This window comes from Halichoerus grypus, chromosome 4 (assembly GCF_964656455.1).
Source record: "Halichoerus grypus chromosome 4, mHalGry1.hap1.1, whole genome shotgun sequence".
NCBI classification, from domain to species: Eukaryota; Metazoa; Chordata; class Mammalia; order Carnivora; family Phocidae; genus Halichoerus; species Halichoerus grypus.
In genome coordinates this window covers 34,733,489-34,754,236 of record NC_135715.1, presented here as the reverse complement: position 1 = coordinate 34,754,236, position 20,748 = coordinate 34,733,489, and the positions used below count along the sequence as shown (strand labels likewise).

The 20,748-nt window shown below is 34.7% G+C and overlaps 1 protein-coding gene across 1 annotated transcript in view; it reads right to left on the bottom strand.

The window, feature by feature from the left end:
• DACH1 (dachshund family transcription factor 1) overlaps positions 1-20,748 on the bottom strand; it is a 420,028-nt gene that overhangs the window by 241,097 nt on the left and 158,183 nt on the right. The window contains exon 2 of the mRNA XM_078070269.1: positions 146-261. Within this exon, the coding sequence (XP_077926395.1) occupies positions 146-261 (116 nt within the window). The remainder of the gene's footprint in view (positions 1-145; positions 262-20,748) is intronic.

Sequence of the window (20,748 nt, the reverse complement as noted above, 5' to 3'; positions counted from 1 at the left end):
AAATTCTCATCAGTAACATAATGTTAGTGTGCACAAAACACAATTGATGGGTATAAATATCTATGTAAACATACATATACATATATAAGAACTATGACATTGGCTGACTTTTAATGTTTTTGGTATAAATGGGTAGTATTCTTACCTGTTGGTGGGATTATCCCAGGAGACATGAGGCCAGGGACAGAATGTGGCATGATATGAGAGTTCTCTGGGGAGGTGACACTTTGAGTCCTCTTAGGAGGCCTTCCAGGTCTAGAACTGAAACAAACAAACAAAAAATTTTTACAATTAAGCTGTTGTCTTACACATCATTTCAAAGTTGTTTCAAGTGGTAACATGGACTGTAAATAAATTTGTTTCAAGGACGGTTGCTTTTGCAGTTAGATGTAATAGACTTCCATCACTAATTAGATTACATGCTGAATTCATTTTCCTCATTGAAGATCAGCCACTCTTGATGCATAATTCATAGCCTGCACCTCGTTACCTGCTTCTTCATATTAATATCTATACACAGTTTGAATTGCCTCGTTTGCATATGCTAAAGTTCTGCATGCAGCCTTCAGCACGAAAATTATGCACTAACTTGTAATAATTATTACAGTCAGCCTGCTATTGATTTATGAGACTTTTAAAAACCAAATATGTGTAGTACTTGTAATGAATGATATTTTAAGGTTCTTCAGGAAATTAAAAGGCAATGGCTGCCTAAGGAAATGTTCTGCTTGTTTGATTTAATACTACAGTTAGCTGGGAGGTGGAATGAAAGAGTGATTCAGACCTATAGCACATTTTTCGATGATATGTTTTATTACTTCGCACTGCTAGCCTGATATCTAGATGATAAATGACAATACATATCTAATGTGTGAAAAGGTCTTGCAATTTCTTTATTTTTTGTCATTTAAAAGATAAGTCAAGTTATCATTTAACCCTATTCTATTTAAATGAACAGCCCCACTAGGTTGCTTTACTTTAATCCACTAGAATAAACTGGAAGGGCTTAGGATTATTTGCAGGACGTCGTTGAGAAACTGCCAGTATAGCATCTTATATCTGCCTTTAAGATAAATAAAAATACATTGTGTTTGTGTTTTAGCGGTACTTGTCCTTTACATGCCTATTGCATGAGATTAACTTTTAAAATTTTAAAAGCACACGGTGAAAAGGAGGTAAGCGTTTACTATTTTTGCATGAGAATAACATGAAGAATATAATTTTAGCAATTCTTGAAACAAACACACTTAGCATTATGTTTCTCCTTTCTGCCCCTGTATCATGAATGCGCTTTTGTGAAATGTTTTTCCATCATCTGGGCAATATGTGCCTAGACATCTCAGAACTACCAGAAAGAGCCTTCATAAGTTCACATTTCCATGTGAACCTCAACTGAGATCCTTTGCCTCATCAGAAGATTCAAAGATCTTGCCTTTATTATTTAGTGTAAGTAATATATGTGATCATTTAACAATTATTAAGCACTTGCTGTTTTCAAAGCAGTAAACTGTGGAGATTAATTTGGGAGAATGGGTTCTTTAGTCTTCAGGAGTTTATGCTCTTGCCTAAGAGGGACAATCTGGTGCATAAATAACTATGGCACATGCCAGAATGTGCTAAGTGTCATAAGAAAGTTGCAATCTGAATACTGATTGGAGGTTAGGCTAGATGATGATACTTCCATGTTGAGGGAAGGGAGATGAGATTTCATGGCAGTAGAAGCATTAGAAGAGTATTCTGCAGGATGAGTTACGTAGGCATGGAGAGGAAAATAATGGAAGAAAAGTGCACTCCAGTGAGAATATGAGAGATGAATGGAAACATGACAATGTATGAATGTACAGGATTATCTCCATTGAGCCAAAATAGGTCAAGAAAGATGAGGAGCGAAGAGGGATAATGCTAGATTTACTGCCTGGGGCCAGATCCTGAAGGGCTTTGAACCCAAAGCAAGGAGACTGTGAATTTGTTTTGCTATTCCATAAGGACGTTCTCCCTCATATTATAGTATCTATCTGGCTACTTATTCTTATTTGTCATTATTATTCTTCATCTTCAGCTGTTTCTTTAACTCTTGTTATGTTATGTGCCTAGGGTTAATCAACAGCCCTCTGATAGTCTCCATTCTTCCTGAGTAATCCTGCTATTGACATCCCTGAGATGCTAAGGAATAATGGCTAAATGTATAACTACAGCCTAGGTCTTCCTCCTGGAATTCACATAGATTAATGCCTGTCTACTGGAAATCTCTGTTTAGATGTTCTTTAATAATCTAAGACTCAACTTGTCCAAATCTGAACTCATCTTCCCCATTAAAACCTCTCTCTCTTTCCCTGGTTCAGCAAAATGGCACCTAACCGACTAAGCCAAAAATCCAGGACTCAGCTGTTTTTCCCCCACCCCCCAGCCTCCCCCCTTGTACACTCAAATATCATCCCAATGAAGATGTCTCTCTGATCCATTCTCCTTTCTCTATCCCTACTTCTATCTTCCAGGTCAATCCCTCATTTCTTATTTGACCTACTATTACAGCCTTCTGAACTCCTCTAAGATCTACCTCCAACTTCGTTCCACTATAAAGCCTAGAGTCCAGAGTCAAGACAACTCTCCATACTGATCTCAGAAGGATTTTTCTAAAATGCAAATTTGATTCATGTTTTCCATTTGCTTAAAAATATCAGTAGTTCTCCATAAGATTCACACTCCTTACCACGGCACCAAAGCCTTCCAATGCTTGGCCCCTGCCTACTTTTCCAATCTCACCATTTTATTCTTACATTCATGGCCCCCCTAAATGAAGTGTGTCACAAGTTGCTTTGGTCTCCCATTACACCACCTTTATAGATGCTGCCTCCTTTGCCACCAAGGCCTTTTCTACACCAACTCACCCTCATCCCCATTTCACCTGGCTAAACTTGGCTAAACTTTAACTATCCTTCTTACTAACCACTTCAGTTAGTATGCTTTCTATGCACCATGATAACCCATGGTGAACAATTCTATTATAGCTCTCTCTGCACTGATCGTAGTAATCTGTGCATTTGTTTTACTCTCCAGCATACATGGCAGAAAGTGTATAAAATATATCTTTGTGTCCTAAAAACTTAACTCAGTGCCCGGATTACTATATATATTTATTTTCTTTCTTTTTTTCTTCTTTTCACTTTATGTATTTAAATAAGTTTTAATCCAACTTAGGAAGCCCTTTTCCCAAAATTCGTCAAGTATCCTACCCCATCCATTCCAGTGGTCTTGAAGTTTCCAGGAAATGAAAAGTAAGGTATGACAAAAGCTTGGAATTTTGAGTGTCAGGATAATCCTAAATTACATCAGAAGTAGGGATCCGAAGGGGTATGTGCACCCCGATGTTTATAGCAGGAATGTCCACAATAGCCAAACTGTGGAAAGAGCCAAGATGTCCATCGACAGATGAATGGATAAAGAAGATGTGGTGTATATATACAATGGAATATTATGCAGCCATCAAAAGGAATGAAATCTTGCCATTTGTAACAACGTGGATGGAACTGGAGGGTATTATGCTGAGCGAAATAAGTCAATCAGAGAAAGACAAGTATCATATGATCTCACTGATATGAGGAATTCTTAATCTCAGGAAATAAACTGAGGGTTGCTGGAGTGGTGGGGGGTGGGAGGGATGGGGTGGCTGGGTGACAGACATTGGGGAGGGTATGTGCTATGGTGAGCGCTGTGAATTGTGTAAGACTGTTGAATCACTGACCTGTACCTCTGAAACAAATAAGACATTATATGTTAAAAAAAAAAAAAAAGATAGCAGGAAGGGAAAAATGAAGGGGGGGAAATCAGAGGGGGAGACGAACCATGAGAGACTATGGACTCTGAGAAACAAACTGAGGGTTCTAGAGGGGAGGAGGGTGGGGGATGGGTTAGCCTGGTGATGGGTATTAAAGAGGGCACATACTAAATGGAGCACTGGGTGTTATAAAAGAATTTCCGGGGTGAAAGTAGCTTGCTCCATGAATCTACAAGAGTTCATTTGCCTTCTCCCCAGGAAAATTCCAATTGTGTGCTTATATTCTGCATATCATGGAACACTACATCAAAGTAATGTATGGTGATTAACATAACATAATAAAATAAAAAAAAATTTTAAAAAATTACATCAGAGGTCCAGAGAAAGAACACAGAGATACTGAGAGATCTCAAGCAAGATGCCATGGAGAAAGTGGGAAAGGAAAAGGAAACTAACATTTGAAAGTTTTAGCCCTTTAATTTGTTTTGCTTTTAAAGAAAATGCAACTGTTTAAGAGTACTTTATTATTTAGGCCACAGGAGCTGTCCTCACTGCCCTCACTCTGGAAGTGGAAGTCAGGCTACTAGGTAGGAACACTTTAGTTCACGCTGTGACTAGAATAGACCCAGTGGGCTCCTTTCACCCCAGATATCTCCTGCCCCATCTATCACACTGCCTCCAATTCCACCAATAGAGATTTACTGCTTTCAGTCTTGAAGCCTTAAGATCTTTTAAAGCCTTCCATTAAAATGCAAATACCCCTGATGGTAGTAACACCCTAAAGCCATCAACTAACACCCTACTGAGGATTACTTTACAATTAGAAGAGAGCACAGTTTTGAGATATCTACTCAAAGAATGGAAGGGACTGGAAGAAAAGATTTGGAAGGATAGTCAAGTCACTCACACTTGAATAAGAATTTTCCAGAATAAGAATAAGACCACTAGAACCTCTCCTTGGAGTTACACATAACTTCCTGGCAGAGGGGAAGTTAGAAAGTTTATTTATTAACAAGACTTTCCTCTATCCTCCATGACCTATAGTTCAGTTAGGTCCTCTTATTGATGGGTTTGGTGTTTTACCTTTACTGCAGTCTTAGTCACTAACTAACAGAGGGTTTGTCTCTAGCGAAGAGAACCGAATTGTAAAATACTTGAATATTTAAATTACTTTCCACAGAGCTTTAGGGAAATTCCAAGAGAACCATTGTGGTACTGTGGCCTTCTGGCCACAAAGGTATTGTCTTGATAACTCAATCTTCAAATACTGGCTCTACCAATTTACTAGAAAGTGTGGCCTTGATCAAGCCACAGGTTAGCTGTAACTTCTCTGAAAACATCCGATTAAATTAGGATTTTTTTTTTTTTAAGTGGACCTGTTTACTTTGTAAGAAAGAAGTTATTCTTGGAAAGAAAAAATAAAAACTTAACCGAAAAGAAGAAATGAAACAATCAGCAAAAGCATTTCCTGTTGGAATGATCAATGGCCTTGAAGCCATCTTACCTGTAACAGTAACCCAGCTCTACCCAAGAGGATTAGAACAGCTGAACTTTCCTAATTCTAATAAAAGCAGAAGACCTCACTTAAATAAATTATTACCTTTAACAGCTTGAATGAAATCAAATTTATGACTTTGGTAATTGTTTTTGCCAGCTTTACACATCAGCCATAGTGCAGCCTTTAGTATTTTCAACCATCTGCATTAAAAGAGGAGAGCAATGGCTTAGAGGTGTCTAACTCCACACTTAATATCTCACTTACTTAGGAATCCACCCAGGCACGCTCTTTCCTGCAGTTCTGAATAAAAAAGCTTTCTTTTTCAGACAGATCCCTGGGCAGATGTCTCTCCTTAGTTCACACCATTAAATCAGTCTCATGCTAATTTCTGTCTCTCTCCCACAACTGTATAATGTTTACCAACTCTTCCTAGTCCTTTATTGTACTTATTCAGGGTGAAGTCAAAATCCAACTTAACAAAAGAACACTAAAGTGATATGAATTAATAAGAAGCTAAATGCATCCAAAGAGTGGAGGCATTTAAAATGTTAGAGGGAGGGTACATCACAGAGTTTTCAATCCCCAACCTTCTCCATAGACATCATCTTCTGCTAATCTTTTCTGTAGTTTTTGAGAAATTAAGTTCAATTTTCTTCCTGAGAGTTGGAACAGAGAAACATGTAAAATCCAGAAAGAGACTGTGATGGTTATGAGTTAGGAAATGCAAAAGTAGCTACTAGCAGAAATTTTGGTTCTAAATCCTACCCGCTTAAAGAAGGGTTCCATTCAAACATTCAATTCATTCATCCATCTATCTGAGAGAAAGGCGCTACTGTAGGACAAGCAATGGGCTAGACATTAGCGTTGCAAGAATAAAGACACACTCCCTTCTTTGAAGAGAAAGACAAAATGAAATAGCCTGTGGGATAATAGTGCAGAACTAAAATACATGGCAGCAAGTGAGCATTGATTTTAGTCTTTAGTTGGGAATACAAACAAGAATTTTGGGGTGAAAGTAGCTTGCTCCATGAATCTACAAGAGTTAATTTGCCTTCTCCCCAGGAAAATTCCAATTGTGTGCTTATATTCTGCATATTTTTTTCTAGTAAACTACTTCTACAAAGCCAAGCCAAAATGTATGAGAACTATGACTAAATATACAGTCAAATATATAAGACACACACACACACACACACACATTCAGATTTCTAATTGGAAAGGTACAATTTCCCTAAGGATTTACATACCCACTTGAACATTCTGAAGTCATGAAGAATGAAGTTTATAAAGAGATTATGAGAAAATGCTTATGTTCTAAATTAAAGGAAAAAAGCAAGATAAAACCTTCAGATATGCACATAATGGAGCACAAGAGAGATAGGGAAATTAAGTAAAAAAACGATGAACATACATAGAAAAAAGACTGGAAGGAAACATACTAACATATTAGAAGGGATAATCACTGGTTGAAGTAATACATATTTTTTCTATATCTGAAGATTTTAGATTATCTGTCAAAAGCATATCTTAATTTAAAATATAAAAACAAACTTTTTCACATTATTTGTTTAACACTTTAATGACTGGCCATATTTTTTAGATAATTCATTGTGGACAAACCATGATCCTGGCTAAACTTGATCAGTGCCTGAGATTTACTTCTACACATAGCAAACTAGATATAATTTATCCTCTTAATCTTTATTGTATAGTTCAGTTCTAAAGATCAAATAAAAAGCAGATAATTATATGTAAAAATATTACCCTTGTGAGAACTATAAATTAATTTAAATAATCATTGATATCTTCCAGATTAAATCAACCTCATAAAATAGATCCATCAAAATAAAAAATGCAAAGAACCTCTGAAGATTAATATATGTATATATTTCACTAAAAGAAGCAGCGGATTTATAATCCTCAGTTTATAAATGGGTACTTTTCCCTTAGAAAGATCTTGTTAACTTGCTAGTTGAATTTTTTCGACTTTCTGAAAGACAACAATATACATAATCCAGAAAGCATATTGTTACCATATTTTCCCTTTGCACAGAGCTTTTTTTTTCTATAGACAGCAAAATTTTGAAGGATACATTACTTTTTTTGCAATGATGGCGAATGTGAGCACTTTCTCAATCTCATATCTCTCATTTGTTTGGACTTCCATGTGTATTTCTCAGTACAAATAGGTTAGGAACTAACTCACCAAAGAGATGATTTCCCATAGTCACCAAAATACCAAGTTCCACGGGACAGGCATTTAAAATATCACCAGCTGACACTTGGAGAGCACCCTCAGATTACTGCTCATGACCACAAAGCACCCAATAGTCCCTCAACTCTTTATAGGGCAGGTGTTATAAACTGAATTGTGTTCCCCCCACATCCATACGTTGAGACCCTAGCCCTAATGTGATGGTATTTGGAGATGGGGCCTTTGGGAGGTAATTAAGCTTAGATGAGGACATATCAGTGAGGACCTCATGATGAGATTAGGGACCTTATAATTAGAGACACCAGAAAGCTTGTTTGCTCTCTCTCAGCTATGTGAGGACACAGTGGGAAGGCCATCTATAACCAATGAAGAGAGCCATCACCAAAAATTGACCATGCTGGTACCCTGATCTCAGACTTCCACCTCCAGAACTATGAGAAAATAATTTTCTGTTGTTCAAGTGACCCAGTTTATGGTATTTTGTAATGGCAAACTGAGCAAAACTAAGAAGAAAATTCTGTATATAACTGAATAAATACATATACAAACACAAAATAAAATTTCCTTTGAAAAAGAATTTAAAATAATTTTTAAAAAATGTTCTGTGCTCAAATTAATTTGGGAAATGCCCAGTTAATTCTATTCAAAGTGCATGTGTGTTGTGGAAGCACTTCACAAATTCCCAAAGCTTTTAATACTTTTATTTTGTGGGACAGTTTCTCAGAGTTTTCACTATGCTGATATGTATTATTAATCTCTAAGAATGTGGTAAAATAGGTATTCATGAAACTTGGTTTATCATGAAACCAGTTATTTCCAGTGAGTTTGTTTAGAGACTTATGACCTAGTGGAATATGTTCTTCCTAACAGTATGCTTATATTTAAATTATGGAAATCCCTTGTGCCTCAACATTACCAAGCCATGCTGTGTCACAGGCCACATGACAATTGTCACATGTGAATTATTCTCTAAGGACAAGAAAAGCAGAAATTCACATATTCGACAAGTTGTAAGACTTGATAATTACTCAAAACACAAGGTTAAAATGAATAAACTGAAATCTTCACTAACAAAAAATAAATAGGAGTTGGAATTAGCTACTCTGGTGAAGAAGAATTATTGTTGCCTCTGACTTCAAAACTCACGCTATCTAGGCCTGAAATAGTATCAGAAATTTATTTAACACAAAACCTGTTGCACAGGTCACTGACAAAATATCTGAATCTCCAGCTTAGTTACAGCTACTAAATACTGAATAAGAAATTATGCCCAAAAGAGTTATAACATATCAGAATGTAACTAAGCTACTCATAAACATTTAAGTTAACAAATAATGACAGCCAAAATACTAAAGAGAGTCCCTGTTGGACAGGTTACATACTTGGGATAATCCAGTCCTTAACATTTATAAGCCCCTCTCCCCTTTTTTAGAATCTATACATATGGGCTACATTAAAAAATTCTTTAAAATTAATGTATTGTATTTAGTTATATTAATCTCAGAATTAATATAATAATCTTAGTTTCAATTCCTTAATTTAGGGAATATATTTTTTAAGATTAATTTTTGTCAAAGCATATCATATGAATTATTTACTTACATCAATGATAAGTGACACCTTAGAAGTATATCTAGTGATTCATCATAAAAATACATTCAGACTGTATTAATATTTTGTGGATTAAAAAGCAGTTTAATGAAACTTAAAGTTTTAATTAAAAAATATAAATGTTTAATATTGTTTATTTTTATATTTCCATAGCATATACTGTTCATCAGCATATATGATATTTCTCCCAGTGAGGACATTGTTTGCAAATGTTGTTGAGCAACATGTTTGTCTAGAAAGCTAATATTTTTAACCTTTTAATCACCTTATAATTTTCTCTTCTTCTCATAAGGCTTTCAAGCCATAGATGGGTCTACCACAAAACGTCTTTCTTTATAATTATCCACAAAGAATGACTATGATCCCTTAAGGGACAAATCCTAAGATAATTAGAAACAATAGTACATGGCTTCCTTAAGATTTTGAGAAGATTTAATACTTTATTGGCTTCTTTTTCACAGTTCCTGTCATACCTCAAAACCATATTCTATGAAATTTAAATTTAATATTAAAAGATATTCCAACTAAAATAGGCACTATCTAAACTAAACTTTTATACAAACTGTAGGCTCCATAGTGACAAAGAAAAAGCTTTATTTCTTAAATTTTTTGATTTAAATTTCAAATTCAGTAGATCTTCTTTGCAATTACTGTTGGCTAGATTTTGAACCAATAGCAATGTATTAAGTCTTTTATTTCATTGGCATATACCATGACCTGTTCCTAAATGTGCAGTGGCTCTGGTTGACTATTAATCTGTTTTTATAGATCATCTTGAATTTGACCCCAAAATACACCCATTGCTCCAATCGCAAAATAATATCCAACTCTCCTCTGTAGCAGGTGCCATTTCCAACACTCTGAATACCTTCTTCCCAAATGTTTTCATTTTATTGTGGAATAGTACATAAAATAATGAAATAATCACAGTCGTATTATATTATCTAACTGGTAGGCTGGCACTGGGCTAAGTTCACTATGTGATCCAACTCCTAATATCCGTAACAAACCTTTAAGATAGGTATTATTATTATCCTTATTTTACTGATGAGAAAATTGAAACACAAGAAAGTAAAATGCCATACTCAATACCCACACATAAAAAGTAGTAGAGTGGGGTTGGGATGGGGATTAGGATAAATAGGCAAAGGATAGAGGTTTTTTAGTGTAAAGAAAATACTATACGTGATACAATAATCGTGGATACAGGTCATTATTCATTTGTCCAACCCAATGGAATATACAATACCAAGAATGGACCCTAATGTAAACTACAGACTGAGTGATTATGATGTGTCAATGTAGGTTCATTAATTGTCCCAAATGTACCTCTCCAGTGGGGGATGTTGACAATGGAGGAGGCTGTGCCTGTGTGAAGGCAGAGGGTATATGGAAATCTCTGTACCTTCTGCTCAGTTCTGTTGTAAACCTAAAACTTCTCTAAAAAAAGTTGTTTTTTTTTTTTTTTTAAATAAGTCTTAAAAAAAAGTTATAGAGCCAGGTTGTGAACCAAGGCAATCTGATCCAGAGGCCAAGCCCTGAGCACCATGCAATCTGCCTCTGTAGCATATTTGTTTGTTCATTTAGTCAACAAACATTAAATGTTAATGTGCATGACCTTATAATGTGTTCTGGAAATACCAATAAGATACTGTCCCTGAGTTCAAGTAGCTCAGTCTATTTTTGGAAATAGACGTATAAAGAATTACAATAAATCATGTTAAATACTGCAGTAAAAGTTCCAAGGGACTGTTGTAGGAACATCACAGTAGGGGTATTTCTGGAAAGAAGAGATATCAGCAAACAGGAGTTAGTCAACTGAAGAAGAGGAAAAGGGACTGAGTAAGAAAACACACATAGAAGCACAGCCCTCCCTTACACACACACACAAACACACACTTCTGTAATGAAATCCCGAATTACTCAAATCCATGCTCATCTTCCTTAAAATGCTAAGTATCACACAGTCTAGCACATAATCTTTTTCAAATAGTCTCATAGGTCATATCCCATCTCTCCATATCGTCTCCATATTGTCCTTGAGAAATATGCTAGACATGTCAGTAGGCACTGATTTTTGGCAAAATGTCTTTAGGACATTATGATTCATTTATCTACTTTAAATGTATCTATGTTGTAAATGTTTCATTTTAGGGGAATTCAAAAACAAGTTGGTGTTATATAATCAATTGTGTAGATGAAATCTGACTCTAACCAGTAATTAATCCATCTCCCTTTCAATATTTTACTCTGACAGGGGTTTGTATCCAGAACAAGTAAACTCTTTAATGACTCAACTGAGTTTTATCATTTTTCTATAATTTTTATCTCAATCTTGATCACACTTGTTACTGTATTTTTTTAAGTAAGCTGTAGGCCCAACATCGGGTTTGAACTTGCAACCCTGAGATCAAGAGTTACATGCTCTACTGACCGAGCCAGCCAGGCACCCCTACTACATGTTTTTAATATACAAGATGAAAATATTATATAAAGAAATAATCACTAACCAACAACAATAAGGATGAAAACAAACTACAGTAAATATGCATCAATCTTGATGTTCTAAAGCAATCAGAATCATAAATTTCTGGTGAAGTAAATCTCTACACACACAAACCATTTGGTACAAGCATCTACACTGACAAATTACAAAAGTAGATGCAATAGTTATGTTTGTATTACACTACTGTTGCTTAGAGAAGTGGCTTCAAATGAGGATTAAAAACAGAATCTATGAAATCAAAACTAAGAAAATCTTGTCTTCCTGCTTGTGAATGCAGAGGTAAGATGGCTGACTCCACCTAAAATACATGTTTTCACCTTCCACTGACAAGTTGTTTGCTACAGCTGAAGAAAATGTACATAACTAATTTATTTGAGAAACCTGTTAGGAAAAAAACAAAACAAAACACATTCACCATTCCCCTCCACTGGGGGTATGCATGGGGGAGCTGTCAAGAAATGTAGTCATGAAGCACAAAGATTCAGATACCACCCCCAGAATTCAGAGACCTCCTGACAACTTTTTGATACTCCCAGGAGAATTCTAGGCCTATGAACTAATGAAAGGATTATATTAAGACAGACAAAGGTATGCCGTTTCCAGCCTGCAGAGATTTAATAACATGCTTAATTCATTATCTGACATAGATGTTACATAAGCACCAAACATTGCTATTAATATGATTTACATTAATTGAATTCTATTTAATACTTTATGAAAGTGTTTTCTTTAATAAATGGCCTTTTAATACTAATGCTCAATATTATAAGAAATTATGATATAAACTGCCTCTACCACAGAGTTGAAGAAGACATCGACAATTGTCCTTTCAAGCTTGAATAGACATTGTTTTATCATGGGAGTTTTTTTCTCCTAGAATACTGTGCAGAGGCTGCTCTTTAAATCCCAATCATTATGTTAATTCTTAAATTTCTGCATTTATTTATCTATACTCACATCATGTTCCAAAAAGCTAAAAAAAAGTATTGCCTTATTAGTGTTACTTAAAATGACTAAATAAGGACTTATATTTATTTTTTTATTTTTTTTAAAGATTTTATTTATTTGATACAGAGAGAGAGAGAAAGAGCACAAATAGGCAGAGCGGCAGGCGGGGGAGAGGGAGAAGCAGGCTCTCCGCTGAGCAGGGAGCCCGATGTGGGGCTCAATCCCAGGACCCTGAGACCATGACCTGAGCCGAAGGCAGCTGCTTAACCGACTGAGCCACCCAGGCGCCCCAAGGACTTACATTTAGAGCTGACATATTTATATGTACCAGGAATTCTTCTGAGCACCTCATACGTATCCTTTCATTTAATTCAATGATTTTGTGAGTTAGAAATATATCCATTTTATAAATATGGGAACTGAGGCAGAGATACGTTAAGACATAATGCTACTATGAATAAAAGTATAGATCTTCTTATTCATTGGTTCAAATGGAAAAACTGTTTCATGGTTAAGTATTGTGGCCAGCATTATTTTACAGAGAATTCTAGGAAGATAACAGCTATTACATTGATTTTTTAAAACAAATGATAGAATTCTGTATTTCAATCAATTTATCTATTAGAAGGACTTTCTGATATCTAGAACTCTGCCTCAGATGCATGTTCAGAAAAAAATGATTCTCAAAGTCCATGAGTCTATATCTAATGACACATTCCAATGTGTTCCTTTCTTCCATTAGTAGAGCCCACAGACATGTGTTGGGTAACCAGTGGGTACAAAGACCCATCCTAGATTCTATGACAGAGACAAGGACAACAAAATACAACCTTTTCTCCAAAAAGGAATTTCTTATTAGTAGGATATACAGTTACTTATGATACTAAGTCTCAAGCGATTAAAAAAAAAAGAATAAATTTTCAAATACAATAAAGAGGGAATCAGCATCTGCTGTGGGTCTTGAAACATGAGTGTGGATTCTGACTGATGGAGATAAGTGAGAAGGCAATGGAAGTTCCAAACAGCATGATCAAGGGCTCTAAGGCAGAGAGTGAGTAAAGCATGAGAAATGATGGGCAGGTTAAGGCCTCCATGGATGCTCCATTTGTACAGAATTTCTAGACCATCTTTATAGATTTCATATGTTTTTATGTGCATTACAGTTCCAGTTATAGTGTAAGACCTTTGAGGGAATAACCAAGGCTTGTTTTCTCTGCAGCCTTCCCTGACCCTCCAGTACAGAGGGCAGTTAATTGTGTGAATTCTGTAATACTAATACAACCAATGGGGTGGGTGAGCTTGGTAACTGAAGGACATATTGTAAAAGGCAAGGCAAATATTGAGGGTCGAAGAGTGGGCATTCAAAAAGGGCAATGCATTATCTAATTATAGCATTCATACTTAGGAAGTGATAGTATGTGAAATATGATGGGTCACAATTTTGTAGATTTTCACGATGAGATTTGAGTGAAAATTAAGTTAGCTGCTATTGTCAAGATAGAGACGAAAAATCATCAGATTTAAAAATAACTGACTTTAGTATGTGACTGTCATTATGCTAAATACTTTGATATGCATTGTATGATTTAACCTTCACAGTAACACTATCCGAAAAATATTGGCATTAGGCCCATTTTACAGATGAATGGAATGATGGAGAGAGAAGTAACTTGAATAGACCATAGACTGCTAAGGTAGAAGAGCTAAATAGTATCAGGCCTGACAGCCAAATTCCACTCTGAATGGCCATACTAATCATAGAAATGTTTCAGCTCTGAACAAATTTATATTAGAAGTAAATAGCCATATATAGATGAAATTTACTTTCAAGGCTGCATTTCTATTCTACAACTCCAAATATATTTATTACTTTGAAATACATGCACTATTTTGAAAAATAATTGAATGTTCCTGCCTCCATACCTTTGCACTTGCCATTGCTGCTTCCTGGAATGCTCTTCAGTTAGAGGTCTCCATGCCTCACCTTCCCTAACCCCCACGCATCATGTCACTGGGTCCAGTTAACAGTTCTGCTCCTTCACCCCAATGTATGTTTAGCCTGGGTATTGTTTAGAAATACTATATATTTACATGCTTATTAGCAACTGTGATTTGTCCAGATAGACTCCACGTGGGAAAGAATCTTTGAATATGTTTTGTTCACTGCTATATCCCCAAAATATAGGAAGAGTGGGGACTCAATAAGTACCTACTAAATGAAAAAAAGTGAATGAGTGGGTGAAGGAAGGAATAGATGCTCACTGCTGATCTATGGCCTTCTGAATCTACATTGTCTTCATAGCATTTAAGTACCTGAGAGGCTCGAGCTATGACATGTCAAAGTGTTTGATATGGTGTCAATTTGATAATGATGATAAAGTGGAAGGCCTCTGAGTTTTTGTGTTCTTTGCATTATCCTACCTCTACCTAACTGAATATTCTGGATCTGTCTTAGTGTTTCAAAACAATGTGGTTGGAAAGAGAATATTCCATAAATTTTTAAACTAATTGCAATATGTGGAGCTTGAAATCTTCAACGAGGGTATTCTATGCCCAAATATGTACATTTTTGAACTTGGTTTTAAAATCGGACACATGTATTTGAAAATGTAATTCATACTTCCATAATAAGTTGTGCATTTCTAATCGTTTGATTTAATTGATGCATCTACATGGTCATGAAAAATAAACCATCTTGAGACTAAAACTTTATTCTGATAGATTCTTCCCTGCATATGCATGATTATACACAAAAGTCCTAAAATTTGATTACATTGTAAGGCTATATTATTCAAAACATGCCATCAGAACATTTCACTTACTATTTGGGAAGTTGAGACAGATTCCCATTTTATGCATTTAAGGAAGTAGGTTAAGTAATAACAGACTTGAAAATTATAAAATACTAAAAGAAAACTATACTTTGGGTAATAAAGAATTTTATAAGCATGACATTGGTTGCAGAAACTATTAAAAAAATGATTGATAGAATTATCTGCATAGAAATTAAAAATGTTTTTTGGAAAACTAATGTTGAAAGATGAGTGACAAAATAGAAAAATGTATATATCAAAGACAAAAGATTATTGTCCTTAATTTATAAACAATAGAGTCCAATATTAAATGGCAAAAGAATACAAATAGGAAAAACACAAATAAATTATAATAATCATTTTTTTAAAAAACCACATCCTCACTAGTAAAAAGGGAATTCAAGATCAAATCAAATACAAAATATCATATTCTGTCCATCACGTTGGCAAAGCTAAAAGATACTAACACAAAACTGGTAAAAGTACATACACTGCATATTTCTCAAGGACCACTGGCCTAATGTATCAAAAACGCTTTACTTCCTTATTAGCTTCTTGAAATCTTCTAAATATTTGGCAATGAACAAAGTTTTGCTTTGTTTTGTTTTGCTTTTAATCAGTAAAGCAATAAAGTAGAGCATCCAAGAGATGGATTCAGTGATATTAAAAGAAAATTATTTTTCAAACACCAGGAAAAACTAACATGTAATGCTCTGAAAAAAGTAAATTGTGTATGTACAGAAGAGCATTTTATTTTAGAAGCATTAGCATAAAGTGAAGATAAATAATTAGAAGTAGATCCTAGCTTGCCTGCATATTAGGAGCATAACCTCTAGACTTTATTGACTAGGATTTATAACTTGGCTATTTGCCTTAGAGCAAGTTTGGGCTCCAAAAGTCCTATATATCAAGAGGAGCTGCAAATGCAAAGAAATATTTTTGCCACAAAATATGTCAAAAAGTTAAAAAAAATGATGAAAAATGAAGACATGTGAACGGCTAACTACATAAAAACCTCTCAGCTTTACTTACACCTTGAGGGGGTCAACTTTTGAATTGCATTTCTTTTTTTGTTAACATTTAGTCTGACTTTCTGAAAACTAACTTTCATTTTCCTAAACACAGGGCTTCTTTAGACCTCAAAAATGAATTTTATTAAATCTTGAGGTCTCCCTGTTTGAGCGAGAAAGAGTAGTACAGCGGTGCCTCCTTATCTGTGAGGGGGATATGTTCTAAGACCCCCAGTGGATGCCTGAAATCACAGATAGTGCCAAACTCTATATATATTATGTTTTTTCTTATACATACATACCTATGATAAAGTTTAATTTATAAATTAGGCACAGTAAGAGATTAACAACAATAATTAATAATAAAATAGAACAATGATAACAACATACTATAATGAAAGTTATGTAGATGTGGTCCCTCTCACTCTCAAAATATTTCACTGTACTATACTCACCCTTCCACCTCTCATGATGATGTGAAATGATAAAATGCCTCCATGATGAGGTGAAGTGAGATGAATGATGGGCACTGTGATACAGCGTTAGGCTACTACTGACCTTCTGACATTATACAAGGAGGATTATCTGCTTGTAGACCATGTTAACATCAGGTAACTGAAGCCACAGATAAGGAGGGACGACTGTGTATCTTCCTACAAGGTATGGCCTCTGTGGTTAAGAAACTCCATACTCTTTTGTTGGGTTTATGGATAAGATTTATTATACCTAAATCGGTGGTGTGTGGTGAGTAGTTTATAAAGAGCAAAGCCTAGTAGTATGTAAGATATCAATCTGAACAGGATTTAAAAGGACAATGGTATAATTTTGCTATAGAAGACATTTTGAATCAACCCAAGGAATTTCTCTTGTTTTCAACTTGCACACAAAACTCTTCATGAGGTTGGAAGAAATATTTGAAGAGAATGCCAAAACTCATATTAACTCTCTCAACTAAATATTACAGTCAAATATATAAAACTGACATAGATTCACAGTATGTCAAAATGTTGATTTTCATCAAAAAAATTTTTAAAAAGTGATGCTCCTTTCCTTATTTTGCTAGAGTCCTAAATTTGTACTGCCTAAAACAGTTGATTGCATGGTCTTAGTTTTAATTGCACCTGTTCTGTTCTGTTTTTGTCACAGGGCTTTGCTAGACTTCCTTGACCAATGTACTCTGAAATTCTGTGAAAAGCATACATGTGCACGTGTGCATGCACGCACACGGTTTTGACAATGCTAGTATTCTCCATTCATGCTGAAGCCAATGGAAATGGCAAATGGATGGAGAAAAAAGAAAAAGAAAAGCCAAAGAAATAAAAAAAAATCGACCTCGGCAAAAACATTCCTCGGGAGACATTCCTTCTGTTGAGAAAGCAAGTTCAGGAACATATGACAAGAAATAGACAACCTTATTTTATGTGGTTATGTCTACGGAAGTGCCACAGAGTAAGATAAATCACTGAGACTGGATTAGCCCCATATGCACAGATATACTAATAGTCTAATACTGTGGAAAGGAAGATGTCCTTATCTTTTTTCCTCTTCGTAGAACCAGAGTAAATAATGCAAACTTCAAGTTTGAAAATAACGATTAATACAAGATGATGTTTCCAAACATTTCACATCCCTCACCACATCTTAGCTTTAATTGGTTAAGAGAAGTTCAAAAAACTTAATTTTTAATAAGTTAAAAGCAAAATCCATTAATTTTGACTTTGAATTAACTGCACTTAATTTAAAGGCTTCTAAATTTTAACTTAAACTAGTGAATTATTTTCTAGTAACTTTTCCTGAATTATAGATTAAAGAATACAATACCAGCCCTCGACCTAAAATCTAAAATCAGACTTGCTAATAAACCTTTACCAGCTCTCCTTGATCTTCAAGCATGTAGCAGATATTCATAATTTGCAGGACTTCCATATGCCATATGGAATTGAGGTACACACAAAAAGTTATTAACTGACAGCAGTGTTACTTAACAGAAGCACAGATTCATTTAAGTACATCTTTTTTCATAAATGGTTCTATATATATGAATCTGTATGAAATCAATGAATATGGATGCTTATTAAATTACCATATGATCAAGATATTTTCTTAGGTAAGTATATATTTAAATCTGAGATATAATAAACTCAGTATGATAGTTGATAATCATTACATTTATAATTCATACATGTGACTTCAGAGGCAGTTGTTTTCCCCAAATGATCCTACTTTATTCACCAGAGTATTCCCATAATATACAAATGCATAGCACTCTGTATCCTGTTACAAATTATTTTCTATTTGATGACTTTTGTTCAGATGTATAAGTGAAAATCACCTAAACATCAAAGCATGGAATCCAGAAAGATCAAATGTAAAAGGAAATGGGAAATAGTGAAGCATGAAAGGGGAAGTGATATGAGGTAGTTAAGAGAGTAACTAGGGTTTGGGGAAGAAATTTAAGATACATACTATAATAATAAAGTAGAAATAAAATAAAGAGAAATAAGGTTTTAGTGAGGTAGAAAGATAAAAATAAAAATCAGAAGGGATCTTAATGTGAGCTGTTAAAGTGTAAGTAGGGAAACAGAATGGTATATTAATTCCAAGCAAGGAAGTATAAGGAAAAATTCAGATTTCATAATGAGGTGTGAATTCAGTTCCATGCTGTTTGATCATGTTCCATTCTATAGTTGTTTTTAGACATGGGAGCCTACATTTCTGGTTCACTACTCTCCTGCAACATTACAGTCGTACTTAATTTTTTATGTGATGACCAAGTGCCATGACATCATTCCACAATCTAGCCCCTCCAGCTTCATAGCCAACCCCAAATTATATTAACACATTTGTGTACACACACACACACACACACACACACACACGTGTGCATGATACACCCATGCACTCAGTGGGCAAGCTTTGGTTTCTGCTACTGCCTTCTCCTTTTGCTCCTCCTCATCAGAAGAATGTTTTCAACACATATTTGAATGAAGCTATGCAAAATCCATGTTTTTCCCATTCTATCCCATGCTGCAGCATTCCATTCTAAATATCAAGCAAGGCACAAGGAATGTATATGTTAAAGTCAAATTATTCACAAAATACTTTTGAAAAATGTGAAATAAGTTCTCAATTTTAAAAGGACTCTAAAATGCATATCATTTTCATATAAATTTCAGCTTTATGACAGTAAATTAAAGTGAAAATCATATAGTGCATTTAAATCTACATTTCTAGCAAAATGGTTTTCAAAAGTTTGCCACCAATGAATTATTTTCTTGATTAGCTTAAAGTACTATGAAACAGGGAAGAAAGAAAATAATTCCGGGCTTACATAAACATCTACCTTCAATAGCTTAGCAAGCAAACATTAACAAATTCTTTGCATCCTATTTACTTACAACAGTCCTATAAAACAATAAACCTCTGAAAGCAATTACTTTAAATTTATTTTTCCTCCACATTGAAGCAGAAAATATTTGTCACGCAAAAGTTAACATTGAACTCGTATAATAATAGAGATTTATTGAGAAAAGGAACAATGTTGATTAAAAAAATAAAAGCATTGAAATACACCCTAACATCTTTCCTGAAACACATGATAATAATTATCTTAGGAAAAGGTGGTGCTGACAACAGCATAAATGATGCCACCAAATGGAGAGTTAATTTTATTTTAAAGGATTAAACCATAAATTACTTCTATAAAATTAGTGAGAAAAAAATAGATTCCTTCTAAAGTCAATTTAATCAATTCACAAGAATTTTGTACAAGAGAAAAAATTATTAGACCATAACATTCCAAGAGGTTATATGAGAATCATATTAAAGAGCCTTGCCACTCTTATTCAGGAACTAATTTAGAATATATATGACTGGATTTTCAAATATCTGTTTAACAACCTATATTCTAACATATTTATTGCCATCTTAATCTAGATTTCAAAAGAGTAATTGGTTAGGTTTTCCTCACTTTTTAAAAATTGTTCATTTTCCAAAAATTTACTTCTAAATAAGAACTCTAAATAATCTTCTTACTTGTGTGAAATATGCATGTTAGCACAGTCAAAGGATAGGAAGCATTTAGCAAATTCATATTGACTAATACATGCTATTCTATTATTTGTTCACAATTGGCTGTTCCTTCATTGTCCTTGCTCTATGTTCCTGAAGGTAGCATAAGAAAAATACACTTCTTCAGTATAGAAGGTTTTTGTCTTAGGACTTGCTGTGGCCAATGGCATTTGAGCAGATGTGACACATGCCCTGGGCAGAAGTCAGCCATGCTTATATAGCTCTGCCCCTTCCTGAGCTTCTGCTCTTCCATGAAAACACACAGGAAAACAGACCCCAATGGAGGCCAACAGACTCGCCT